The sequence below is a fragment of the Pristiophorus japonicus genome, chromosome 1 (assembly GCF_044704955.1).
Source record: "Pristiophorus japonicus isolate sPriJap1 chromosome 1, sPriJap1.hap1, whole genome shotgun sequence".
Taxonomy (NCBI): Eukaryota; Metazoa; Chordata; class Chondrichthyes; family Pristiophoridae; genus Pristiophorus; species Pristiophorus japonicus.
In genome coordinates, this window is record NC_091977.1 from 433,505,424 (window position 1) to 433,519,449 (window position 14,026).

At 43.8% G+C, this 14,026-nt stretch overlaps 1 protein-coding gene across 1 annotated transcript in view; it reads left to right on the top strand.

Annotated features, from left to right (window-relative positions):
• garem (GRB2 associated, regulator of MAPK1) overlaps positions 1 to 14,026 on the top strand; it is a 78,259-nt gene that overhangs the window by 42,271 nt on the left and 21,962 nt on the right. The window contains exon 5 of the mRNA XM_070886074.1: positions 1,365 to 2,528. Within this exon, the coding sequence (XP_070742175.1) occupies positions 1,365 to 2,528 (1,164 nt within the window). The remainder of the gene's footprint in view (positions 1 to 1,364; positions 2,529 to 14,026) is intronic.

Consider the following 14,026-nt stretch of genomic DNA (forward strand, 5'->3'; position numbering starts at 1 on the left):
TCCCCCCCCCCTAACCTCTCTCTCTCTTTCTCTCCCCCTCTCACCCTCTCTCTCTCTTTCTCTCCCCCCACCCTCTCTCTCTCTTTCCTCTCCCCCCACCCTCTCTCTCTCTTTCTCTCCCCCCACCCTCTCTCTCTCTTTCTCTCCCCCCACCCTCTTTTCTCTCTCTTTCCTCTCTAATCCCCCACCCTCTCTCTCTCTTTCTCTCCCCCCACCCTCTCTCTCCCTCTCCTCTCCCCCCACCCTCTCTCTCTCTCTCTCTCTCTCTTCTCTCTCTCCCCCCACCCTTCTCTCTCTCTCTCTCTCTCTCTCTCTCTCTCTCCCCCCACCCTCTCTCTCTCTCTCTCTCTCTCTCTCTCTCTCCCCCCACCCTCTCTCTCTCTCTCTCTCTCTCTCTCTCTCTCTCCCCCCACCCTCTCTCTCTCTCTCTCTCTCTCTCCCCCACCCTCTCTCTCTCTCTCTCTCTCTCTCTCTCTCTCTCCCCCCACCCTCTCTCTCTCTCTCTCTCTCTCTCTCTCTCTCCCCCCACCCTCTCTCTCTCTCTCTCTCTCTCCCCCACCCTCTCTCTCTCTCTCTCTCTTTCTCTCCCCCCACCCTCTCTCTCTCTCTTTCTCTCCCCCCACCCTCTCTCTCTCTCTTTCTCTCCCCCCACCCTCTCTCTCTCTTTCTCTCTCCCCCCACCCTCTCTCTCTCTCTCTCTCTCTCTCTCTCTCTCTCTCTCTCTCCCCCCCTCCCCCTGACTATTATTATAGATTTACTGCTGTCTACTTTCCATTGTCACCAAATTACCGTTTTTAAGTTTTTGTACACATCCCTTTCAGATAAACACCAGTCAGTCAACTTCCAACCTTAATAAATTGCAATGAGCCAGGGACCACTTGCAGCTGATTAGCAGTTAATAATCACTGACTTGGTTTTTCAAAACTAAGTTAAATTTCAGTTTGATAACACTTTCTGTACTAACCACTTTCAACAAATTCCAATTTTTAAAGACCTCTGTTTGCAATTAACTCTGGTAATGAGGTTTGCTTAACTCTATCCTCACCAAGCTCTGTGCTCAACCAATGAAATCATCAGCTTTCCCTTCCAGTGTAAAAATTTTACGTGTCTAAATGAATAGCATTGAAGGTAAATTTATGGTGGCCGACGAGCCAGATTTATGCTGAAATTGGTTATTAGTTGTGAAATAACTTGAAAATGAGATCCCATCGTATAATATGAACTGGAGTGTTAAACTGATGTTTTCGTTCAGTGTCTTTAAAAATAGTAGGCTATAGACTGGAATCATTGAAGCCATAGAAGAAATTCTACTTTATAAGTAATCCCAGTTTTATTATGGCTAATTATTTGCCCTTCCTCCTTAGGTAGCCTCGGGGGAGTGCAATGAAGATACAGAAGTGTACAACATCACTTTGAGCACTGGGGATGAACTTACTCTAATGGGGCAAGCAGAAATCCTTTATGCCAAAACATCAAAGGAAAAGTCACGACTTAACACTATTTTAAAAAAAATTGGAAAACTAAATTCTATCAGCAAGTTCGGACGAGGAAAGATGCCTTGCCTTATTTGTATGAATCACCGGACCAATGAAAGCATTAGCCTTCCTTTCCAGTGTAAAGGTCGATTCAGCACACGTAGTCCCCTTGAAATACAAATGCAAGAGGGTGAGCACACTATTCGCAACATTGTTGAAAAGACCAGGTTACCAGTAAATGTTGTTGTGCCATCTGCACCCCCACGAAACCCCTATGATTTACACCTCATTCGGGAGGGCCATCGCTATAAGTTTGTTAATATCCAAACTAAGACTGTTGTAGTGTGCTGTGTACTTCGCAACAACAAAATGATTCCAGTGCACTTTCCACTTCATTTAGTTGTGCCAAAGTTTACCTTAGCTGAAGGTCTCCTTAAGGGAGAGATGTGGTACGAGAGCACAGTTCAGCACTCATTCAGCATTTGTCAGGAGCAGTTTGACATTGAAGAATATTCACGAGCAGTTCGGGATGTGAAGACTGACTGGAATGAAGATTGTAAAAGCCCAAAGAAGACTAGATGTACTGGGCACAGTCACATGCCTAACTCCCTCAGTTATGCTCGTGAAGAACTGACGCAGTCTTTCCATCGGCTGTCAGTATGCGTTTATGGAAATAATTTGCACGGAAATAGTGAAGTTAATTTGCATGGCTGCAGAGATCCAAATAGTGAGTGGACTCTCTTTTCTCATGAAACCCTCCCATCTCAAGATTCAGGAGACAGTGGGAGTGATTATCTGCTGCCTGATGTGAATGAAGAATCTGCTGGAATCCAGTCACGGTCAGAACTTCCCTACGAAGAGCTCTGGTTAGATCAGGGAACAGGGAAACGGGGTGGACAAGATCTTTCCTCCTTGGGGGAGAGGTTGAAATCTGGTAGTCAAAGAGGTTCCATCCACTCTAAGTGTCCGGCTTCTTCAACTCTTTCTTCTACAGTTAAACCATCATCCGATATTTCTCTACCTCCACCTCCAGTGCCTCCAAAGTCTGAAGCTGTAAGTCCTTGTCTGAGGGCAAATTTGCTAAGTGCTGTGCAATCCTAATGCTTTAACCATTTTTAGAAAGTTATAAGGGTGTATATTCTCCCAAGATTTTAAAACTTTTCTTGGAATTTAGGATTTAAAAATTGATTTTTGATTCCCAGTTACATGACATTCTGCAATACTGCTCCAGAATCCAATCAAAATGGGATAATCCCTGAACTGTATTGAATCTGTCTTAACAGGGAAGCAATGGGGATACTATAAATGGTGTTGGCATTCCTGGGCTTGGAGGAAATGGCAGCAATAGTTCCTGCTTCTTTTAGCTATCCATTGACCACTGGCGGTTTGCATGTGTTTACTGCTTTGGGCTTCACTGTATGGCTATCCCTCTATCCCTACCACCACAATGATTGAGTATATTGCTGATGCACACTGTCCAGGGTCACATGATAAATGGTCGTCTTTTAGTTACTCAATCGCAGCAAGCACTTCATACGTATTCTACCTGCGTCAGCACCTTCAAAAGAAAGGAGATATAATTTTTTTTAAATTCAAAACTCGTGCTTTTGAAAGTTTTTAGTCACAAACTTTTGATATACCTTTTACAGAAATCACAAACCAATCATGTTGTAAAAGTCTCCTTGTTTTTTCTACAAGCTATTTAATGGCCTAGAAATCCCGGTCGGTGATCGGCTAAAAAAGGGAAAAAAGATGCGCACTTACCAGAACCTGCTGCGCCCATCAGTGATCCCAGTCCTGAGGCCTCCACTCACTGCGCGTCGGAGCGCATGCACGTCAGGACGTCCGCAGAGCTGGAGTCATAAGAATATAAGAATTAGGAACAGGAGTAGGCCATCTAGCCCCTCGAGCCTGCTCCGCCATTCAATAAGATCATGGCTGATCTGGTCGTGGACTCAGCTCCACTTACCCGCCCTCTCCCCGTAACCCTTAATTCCCTTATTGCTTAAAAATCTATCTATCTTTGACTTGAAAACATTCAATGAGCTAGCCTCAACTGCTTCCTTGGGCAGAGAATTCCACAGATTCACAACCCTCTGGGAGAAGAAATTCTTTCTCAACTCGGTTTTAAATTGGCTCCTCCGTATTTTGAGGCTGTGCCCCCTAGTTCTAGACTCCCCTATCAGTGGAAACAACCTCTCTGCCTCTATCTTGTCTATCCCTTTCATGATTTTAAATGTTTCTATAAGATCACCCCTCATCCTTCTGAACTCCAACGAGTAAAGACCCAGTCTACTCAATCTATCATCATAAGGTAACCCCCTCATCTCCGGAATCAGCCTAGTGAATCATCTCTGTACCCCCTCCAAAGCCAGTATATCCTTCCTTAAGTAAGGTGACCAAAACTGCACGCAGTACTCCAGGTGCGGCCTTACCAATACCCTATACAGTTGCAGCAGGACATCCCTGCTTTTGTACTCCATCCCTCTCGCAATGAAGGCCAACATTCCATTCGCCTTCCTGATTACCTGCTGCACCTGCAAACTAACCTTTTGGGATTCATGCACAAGGACCCCCAGGTCCCTCTGCACCACAGCATGTTGTAATTTCTCCCCATTCAAATAATATTCCCTTTGACTGTTTTTTTTCCCCAAGGTGGATGACCTCACACTTTCCAACATTGTATTCCATCTGCCAAACCTTAGCCCATTCGCTTAACCTATCCAAATCTCTTTGCAGCCTCTCTGAGTCCTCTACACAACCCGCTTTCCCACTAATCTTAGTGTCATCTGCAAATTTTGTTGCACTACACTCTGTCCCCTCTTCTAGGTCATCTATGTATATTGTAAACAGTTGTGGTCCCAGCACTGATCCCTGTGGCACACCACTAACCACTGATTTCCAACCGGAAAATGACCCATTTATCCCGACTCTCTGCTTTCTGTTCGCCAGCCAATTCTCTATCCATGCTAATACATTTCCACTGACTCCGCGTAGCTTGATCTTCTGCAGTAACCTTTTGTGTGGCACCTTATCGAATGCCTTTTGGAAATCTAAATACACCACATCCATCGGTACACCTCTATCCACGATGCTCGTTATATCCTCAAAGAATTCCAGTAAGTTAGTTAAACATGATTTCCCTTTCATGAATCCATACTGCGTCTGCTTGATTGAACTGTTGTGGAAAAATATTTCCGAGACTGTATAATATATAAAGAGAGGTTTATTAAATCGGAGACAAAGCTTTGGGAGAAGTGTTAAAGACCCCTGTCTTTGAACCACTTCTCAAAATGGTATCTGCAGTGAAGTTCTTTTATCTTACAAATTACGGCACTTTACAACACATACTTTAGCACTACAAAGCTTTGATTATCGAAGGCTAAGCTTTTGATATAACCCATCCTGCATTGTGACAGGGCAGTATAAACAAGTGCAGGCTTTTGACACCGGTATAAACAAACATACCCAGCACTTAACTCTCCAGTGTTCATTATCTCACTTTCCTATCTCCATTAACTCAAGGCCAGCATACCTTGAAATCTAACTGTTTTTTTATATAAACATAATGCATCAGTATTGTCCCTTACAAAATTCATTAAAGGGGAAAATAAAACAAATGTTTGGTCCCGTATACTAGTCCAGTATATGTCCAAAAATCCGCTCCAACAATATTCCCCCTTTTGGTCCTGGAGGATGTTTACAAAATCCATATGACCACAATGATAGTAGCATATATTCGTCCTTTGGGGTATGTTACTTCCCTGATGTTCCGTATGTTCATCTTGCCTGTAGCTCTAGGCTACCCTTCAAAGATAGTGGTCGGTGTCATCGTCGTCTGTTTCTTCATCCATGGTGTCTTCAGGTATTTCCATCAGATGTGCTTCTTCTTCGGCGATTGCACTGGCTACTGGCATCAGTTGAGCCATCATAACTTTACAGCAGATATTAAAACACCCGATAATCAGACAGCAAGTAATTATTATTACAACCAGAATAATTACTCCATGCATAAGATAGGACCCCCAGGATCCCCCTAACCGCCAGTCAAATCAGCCAGATCCTCCTGCTGTCGTGGATAACTTCTTTACCTCCCTTCTTATGTGATCAGCGAGGTTGGTTATGTTTTCTGAATTATCGGGAATGCAAGTGCAACATTCAGCTCCAATTAAGGCACATGTGCCCCCACTTTGTGCTAGTATATAATCTAGGGCCATTCGGTTCTGGAGTACCATTGTGCGTATGGCTACCATTTCAGCCGTTATGCCCTCTATTGCTTCAGCAGTGTCGTTAACTATCTGTTCCAGTACCCTCTCTAGGTTACGTAATTCATCCATGCTGCGTCCTATCCCGAATGGGAGCATCACGACTCCAAATAGCCTCTCTACCGGGGTAAGATTTCGTCTTAGTCGACCTGGCGTCTGTACTTTTGCTAAAGTACGTACCCGTCTGACAAAAGGGGACCACATATCCCAAATAACAGGACCCCCTCCAGTTCTGAGGCAACCAGGGGTAGGCCTTATGCCCGCACACAAAATAAGTACCACTGTATGCTGTTCGATTCGATCCCAATCTCTCAGTCCCCATCGCCACCTAATCTTAGGGTCCCAGTCCTGGCTACTTGTCTGATTCTTCAAACCCTCTATTTCAAAGAACCCCTGGTTTGTTGGTTCGCTGGCTATTATGTTCCACCTGGCGAGGTTAAAGTATCCTGCTACAAAACCTGTTTCCTCACCGGTCAGGTTTCTAGTGAAACAAATGTCAGCGGTGGGCCTTCCAACTCCTGAGGTGTTGGTCAAAACCAGGAACGGGGTCGTACCGACCTATTGTATTCCGGCTGGTACCATCCGTCAAATGCATCCAAAAGGTAACACCCCGATCTCCACGTTTCTTTATCCCCACTCTGGTTCCAAGTATCATTTAGTTCCCCTGTACCGTTTTGTCGCATTACCCACTCTGCTACTTCCGAAATGTTAAGGGAGATTGACCTCAAAGGGATGCCTCCTTTGCTATGTATGGGGATGTGCGAACATACCCAGCAACTAGAAAAGTTCTCATTTTGCGCATAAACATAAGACATGTACAAAAAGATATTCACATGTAACTCTCGTTTCGGTCTAGCTAGCAGGCCGGACCTAACACGAACTATGATAATCGCACCGATCGCAATATATAGTTTCATCTTATTACTCTATAATTAACAAATAGTCAAAGGCAAACTGGCCGTATGGCTTGCTTGAAGAATCTCTCGCTGTCAATCTGTAAATAGACAAACAACAACAACTAATACGTGTGCTAAACGGCTGGTTCAAAAACCTTCAGCTGGGTCCGATGCTTCCATTGTCCGTTCCCTTTAACATTGATGCAGGCACAAGTGTCCCTGCTGATTATAACCTCATACGGTCCTTTTTGGGGCAAACCCCGGTTTAGGACCCTTACCATAACGCGACTTCCCGCCAATGGGACTTGCTTCCGCGTCTCTTTCTTCCTGATTGTCCCTAACTAATTTACGCATCCCTTTTAATTGAGTACTTAGTTCCAAAACATACCGTTTTATTTTGTCTTTTAATGGGCCTTCATCGGACCCCCCCTGTTATGATGTTCTCTGGTAATTGCATCATCCTTCCTGTCATTAGTTCATAAGGGGTTAATCCGGTTGTCCGGTTTGTCGTGGTTCTTAACTTCATCAATATAATGGGTAATACTTCTGTCCACGTTTTTCCTGACATTTGCATGGCCTTTGCCAGGGCGTTCTTAAGGGTACGGTTCATGCGCTCTACCATTCCAGAACTCTGCGGGTGGTAGGGGATGTGGCATTTTTGTTTTATGCCCATCAGCTGGCATATTGTTTTTACAATCCTTGCCACTGTTGAGGCAGTGCAATCACGTGTGGGGAAAGCTTCCACCCACCGGGTAAATTGATCTATAATCACTAGGCAATATCTTTTTCCATGGGATGGGGGCAAAGGACCTGTGAAATCCATTTGTAAATGTTCCCATGGCCCCCATGGACGGGGCTGGTGTCCCATTTTAATGGGCCTGCCTGGATTATATTGTTCGCACGTAACGCATCGATGGCAATATTTGGCAATATCTCTCCCCATCCCTTTCCACCACGAATCTCTCCCAAGACTCCCTGTCATGGCCTCTCATCCTGAATGAGACAGGCCATGATGCAACTCCAATAAGGTATTCTGTATGCATTCAGGCGCCATTACCTTGTCGTTTCGTCTCCAAACGTTATCCTTCCCTTGCGTTGCGCCCTGCTTTGTCCACATACCTATTTCCTCCTCAGAAGTGTCCTGGTGTAGTTTCTCAATACTTATCTGTTCGTCTCGGGGCCCCAGCGGCACTGACTTAATTTTAATAATTTAAAATCATTATCAATGGAGAGTGTTTGTTTTTTTTTCCAATTAAACCAATATCTTTTTCACAGCTGATATCAACTGGTATTTAGTAAGTTATGTCTTTATCCATCGCAAACACCCCTTCTCCCCCATGCTGTCATATAATCGTGTACTACCCCGAATGCATATCTACTGTCCGTATAGATATTAACATTCTTATTTTCTGATAATTCCAGTGCCCGGGTAAGGGCTACCAGTTCTGCCACTTGAGCTGACGACCCCCCATTAATTTGCCCTGATTCAACTGTCTCTAGATCCTGGTTAACTACGGCCCATCTGGTACGAGGTAGTCCCTCTACGTATTTTCGTGAGCCGTCCACAAACAAGGTTTGTTCTGCGGTTTGAAGGGGGACGTCTTTTATTCTATCCTCTTCTATATCCTCACATACCTCTTCGCAAAAGTGGGGTTCCCCTTCACCCATCATACCTTCTGCGGGGTTGTTTCCTACATCCCTAATTATGGTTACCGCTTTGTTGGGTGTTAAGAGGACTGCTTCCCACTTTGCCCGTCTCATATTAGATACGGTTCTCAGTTTTCCTGTGTTTAACATTTCTACCAATGTGTGTTTAGTGTGGAGAATGATGTTTCTTTTAAGATACCCTTTTCCACTAGCCCTTTTACTATTTCTACAACCGCTGTTCTAGCTTCAGGTCTTATAGGGTATTGTCGGTGTGATTTATGAGGTGGTCCAGGGACTTTAATAGGATCCATCTTTGCCTTTCCAGTATTTTGTCTGTGCCCAGACCCCGGGCACATATGCCTCCAGTCCCGATAAGCCAGTCAGTTTTTGTGGCTGTAGCTACACCTATACTTTCCACATGGTGGGCTATCTGTCCTAAATCTCCCTTACTGCCATCTGCCTAGCATCTCACACTGTCGGCCCCCTACTAGTGCAGACACATACATCCTTCCTTCCTTTTTACTTTGTACAGGGGCCGCCGGACATCACAGGCGGCTTTGTACGCCTGCCACTTCTAGTATTCCTGTTCTGACAGAGTCCTTGCCTAATTAGAATAGCCATTTTTACCATAGCATGTCGCTTCCAGGTGCCCTTTCTTACCACAATACATACATTGCTTTTCACTGCCTTTCCCTTTGCATTCCCTGGCAAAATGGCCCGGTTTTCCACAATTATGGCAAGTCCCCCTTTTCTGCCCTCCTCCTGTTCCCGTGGCAGAGACCTTTTCCTGCTTTATCTTTTTCTTTTCTAAACTGCTAAAGCTTACTGTTTTAGCCTTTTCCAAAAGTCCCTTTTACACCTTCACAGATAGCTCACCACTCGCCCAGGAGTTTGACCTAATCCCTGAATGTATTTCTAAATTTAAAACTTTTTTTTTTAAACTGAGCTAGAAGCTTTCGTTTCAAGGTTTTACACAAAGGAAAATGGGAGCGTTTTAAAAGGCATTCTTTATCTCATTCCTGGACTAAATTTATGTCTTTCAACCCAATTGCATGTTTTCTTTCGACAAGTAAATGAGCGTGTCAAATTCTTTTTTTTTTTACTACCGGGACCATGTATTTTTATCTTTTACTCAACAAACCTATCCTTCGTGCATTTCTTAGCTCCGTAACTTATCATCCGAATATATCCACACCTTCGTTTCTAACTTAAAATGTAATACTATAAGGTTCACAGTTTCTTGAACTTCCCACATACAGGACAACACTACGAAGGGTTTAAAAAAAACATTTCACTCTGTTTGGAAAGAGTGGGTGGAACTAAAACAGGCAGGCAACTCCACACCTTCTTAAAACAGGCTTTCATTCATTCCACAGTCAAAATTACTCGAGTACTCTCTTCATTCAAAATAGACACTCACAAAAGTCTCTCTTCATTCAACAAAGCTTATGTCTGGATCTATATGTCACTTAAGATAGTCACTATCAGCTTTTTTATGGCATTATGTAATTACGCAAGTTACAATTAATGATAGGAATTAATTAATGACCCGGGCAGCCCGCGTTTTACATTCCCTTCCTTACCTTCCATGTTCGCCAGTCTCGGACGTCTCCCTTTGTTTCTGTAATACTCACGGCCACGACTACTCTGGGGAGACCCTTTGTCTTCGCAACAAAGCTAGCGTGTTTCCTTACCACCGGAGTTTTCGGCTCTAGGTTGGATCGATCAGTTCCCTTCCGCACCGACCTTATTTACTAAACGAACAACTCAAACTGGTTAGTCAGCCTCTTCCCGCTATCTGTTTACTCGTATCTTATACACTATCCCATCGTGCCAGTACACCTCTCTTTTCAGTCTCTAACACCAGATTCCAGATACTGTCTAAAGTGATCACGTCTGATCAGACAGTACCCTGTTCGTGACGCCATTTTGTTGGGGAAAAATATTTCCGAGACTGTATAATATATAAAGAGAGGTTTATTAAATCAGCGACAAAGCTTTGGGAGAAGTGTTAAAGACCCCTGTCTTTGAACCACTTCTCAAATTGGTATCTGCAGTGAAGTTCTTTTATCTTACAAATTATGTCACTTTACAACACATGCTTTAGCACTACAAAGCTTTGACTATCGAAGGCTAAGCTTTTGATATAACCCATCCTGCATTGTGACAGGGCAGTATAAACAAGTGCAGGCTTTTGACACCGGTATAAACAAACATACCCAGCACTTAACTCTCCGATGTTCATTATAGAAAGATAGAAAATAGGTGCAGGAGCAGGCCATTCAGCCCTTCTAGCCTGCACCGCCATTCAATGAGTTCATGGCTGAACATGAAACTTCAGTACCCCCTTCCTGCTTTCTCGCCATACCCTTTGATCCCCCGAGTAGTAAGGACTTCATCTAACTCCCTTTTGAATATATTTAGTGAATTGGCCTCAACTACTTTCTGTGGTAGAGAATTCCACAGGTTCACCACTCTCTGGGTGAAGAAGTTTCTCCTCATCTTGGTCCTAAATGGCTTACCCCTTGTCCTCAGACTGTGACCCCTGGTTCTGGACTTCCCCAACATTGGGAACATTCTTCCTGAATCTAACCTGTCTAAACCCGTCAGAATTTTAAACGTTTCAATGAGGTCCCCTCTCATTCTTCTGAACTCCAGTGAATACAAGCCCAGTTGATCCAGTCTTTCTTGATAGGTCAGTCCCACCATCCCGGGAATCAGTCTGGTGAATCTTCGCTGCACTCCCTCAATAGCAAGAATGTCCTTCCTCAAGTTAGGAGACCAAAACTGTACACAATACTCCAGGTGTGGCCTCACCAAGGCCCTGTACAACTGTAGCAACACCTCCCTGCCCCTGTACTCAAATCCCCTTGCTATGAAGGCCAACATGCCATTTGCTTTCTTAACCACCTGCTGTACCTGCATGCCAACCTTCAATGACTGATGTACCATGACACCCAGGTCTCGTTGCACCTTCCCTTTTCCTAATCTGTCACCATTCAGATAATAGTCTGTCTCTCTGTTTTTACCACCGAAGTGGATAACCTCACATTTATCCACATTATACTTCATCTGCCATGCATTTGCCCACTCACCTAACCTATCCAAGTCATTCTGCAGCCTCATAGCATCCTCCTCGCAGCTCACACTGCCACCCAACTTAGTGTCATCTGCAAATTTGGAGATACTACATTTAATCCCCTCGTCTAAATCATTAATGTACAATGTAAACAGCTGGGCCCCCAGCACAGAACCTTGCGGTACCCCACTAGTCACTGCCTGCCATTCTGAAAAGTACCCATTTACTCCTACTCTTTGCTTCCGGTCTGACAACCAGTTCTCAATCCACGTCAGCACACTACCACCAATCCCATGTGCTTTAACTTTGCACATTAATCTCTTGTGTGGGACCTTGTCGAAAGCCTTCTGAAAGTCCAAATATACCACATCAACTGGTTCTCCTTTGTCCACTTTACTGGAAACATCCTCAAAAAATTCCAGAAGATTTGTCAAGCATGATTTCCTCACTTATCTCACTTTCCTATCTCCATTAACTCAAGGCCAACATACCTTGAAGTCTAACTTTTTTTATCTAAACATAATGCATCAGTATTGTCCCTTACAAAATTCATTAAAGGGGAAAATAAAACAAATGTTTGGTCCCGTATACTAGTCCAGTATATGTCCAAAAATCCGCTCCAACAGCACTATTCCTATCTAGATGTCCCGCTATTTCTTCCTTAATGATAGTTTCAAGCATTTTCCCCACTACAGATGTTAAACTAACCGGCCTATAGTTACCTGCCTTTTGCCTGCCCCCTTTTTTTAAACAGAGGCGTTACATTAGCTGCTTTCCAATCCGCTGGTACCTCCCCAGAGTCCAGAGAATTTTGGTAGATTATAACGAATGCATCTGCTATAACTTCCACCATCTCTTTTAATACCCTGGGATGCATTTCATCAGGACCAGGGGATTTGTCAACCTTCAGTCCCATTAGCCTGTCCAGCACTACCCCCCCCCAGTGATAGTGATTGTCTCAAGGTCCTCCCTTCCCACATTCCTGTGGCCTGCAAACTTTGGCATTGTTTTTGTGTCTTCCACTGTGAAGACGGAAGCAAAATAATTGTTTAAAGTCTCAGCCATTTCCACATTTCCCATTATTAAATCCCCCTTTTCATCTTCCAAGGTACCAACATTTACTTCAGTCACTCTTTTCCGTTTTATATATCTGTAAAAGCTTTTACTATCTGTTTTTATGTTTTGCACAAGTTTACCTTCGTAATCTATCTTCCCTTTCTTTATTGCTTTTTTAGTCACTCTTTGCTGTTGCTTAAAATTTTCCCAATCTTCTAGTTTCCCACTAACCTTGGCCACCTTATACGCATTGGTCTTTGATTTGATACTTTCCTTTATTTCCTTGGTTATCCACGGCTGGTTATCCCTTCTCTTGCCGCCCTTCTTTTTCATTGGAATATATTTTTGTTGCGCACTATGAAAGAGCTCCTTAAAAATCCTCCACTGTTCCTCAATTGTGCCACCGTTTAGTCCTTGTTTCCAGTCTACTTTAGCCAACTCTGCCCTCATCCCACTGTAGTCCCCTTTGTTTAAGCATAGTACTCTCGTTTGAGACACAACTTCATGATCCTCAATCTGTATTACAAATTTAACCATACTGTGATCACTCATTCCGAGAGGATCTTTTACTAGGAGATCGTTTATTTTTCCTGTCTCATTACACAGGACCAGATCTAAGATGGCTTGCTCCCTTGTAGGTTCTGTTACATACTGTTCTAAGAAACAATCCCGTATGCATTCTATGAATTCCTCCTCCAGGCTACCCCGTGCGATTTGATTTGACCAATCGATATGTAGGTTAAAATCCCCCATGACTACTGCCGTTCCTTTTTCACATGTCTCCATTATTCCCTTGATTATTGCCTGCCCCACCGTGAAGTTATTATTTGGGGGCCTATAAACTACGCCGACCAGTGACTTTTTCCCCTTACTATCTCTAATCTCCACCCACAATGATTCAACATTTTGTTCATTGGAGACAATATCATCCCTCACAACTGCCCTGATATCATCTTTTATTAACAGAGCTATCCCATCTCCTTTCCCTTCTTGCCTATCTTTCTGAATCATCAGATACCCCTGTATGTTTAATTCCCAGTCTTGGCCACCCTGCAACCATGTTTCTGTAATGGCCACCAAATCATACCCATTTGTAATGATTTGTGCCGTCAACTCATTTACTTTATTTCGAATGCTGCGTGCATTTAGGTAGAGTGTTTTCATCCTAGTTTTTAAACCATGATTTTTAGTTTTGACCCTTCCTGCAGCCCTTTTATATTCAGTGGCCCTTTTTGTTTCTTGCCTTTGGTTTCTCTGCCCTCCACTTTTACTCATCTCTTTTCTGTCTTTTGTTTTTGTCTCCTTTTTATTTCCCTCTGTCCCCCTGTATTGGTTCCCATCCCCCTGCCATATTAGTTTAACTCCTCCCCAACAACACTAGCAAACACTCCCCCAAGGACATTAGTTCCGGTCCTGCCCAAGTGCAGACCGTTCAGTTTATACTGGTCCCACCTCCCCCAGAACCTGTTCCAATGCCCCACGAATTTGAATCCCTCCCTGTTACACCACTGCTCAAGCCACGTATTCATCTGTGCTATCCTGTGATTCCTACTCTGACTAGCACGTGGCACTGGTAGCAATCCCGAGATTACTACTTTTGAGGTCCTA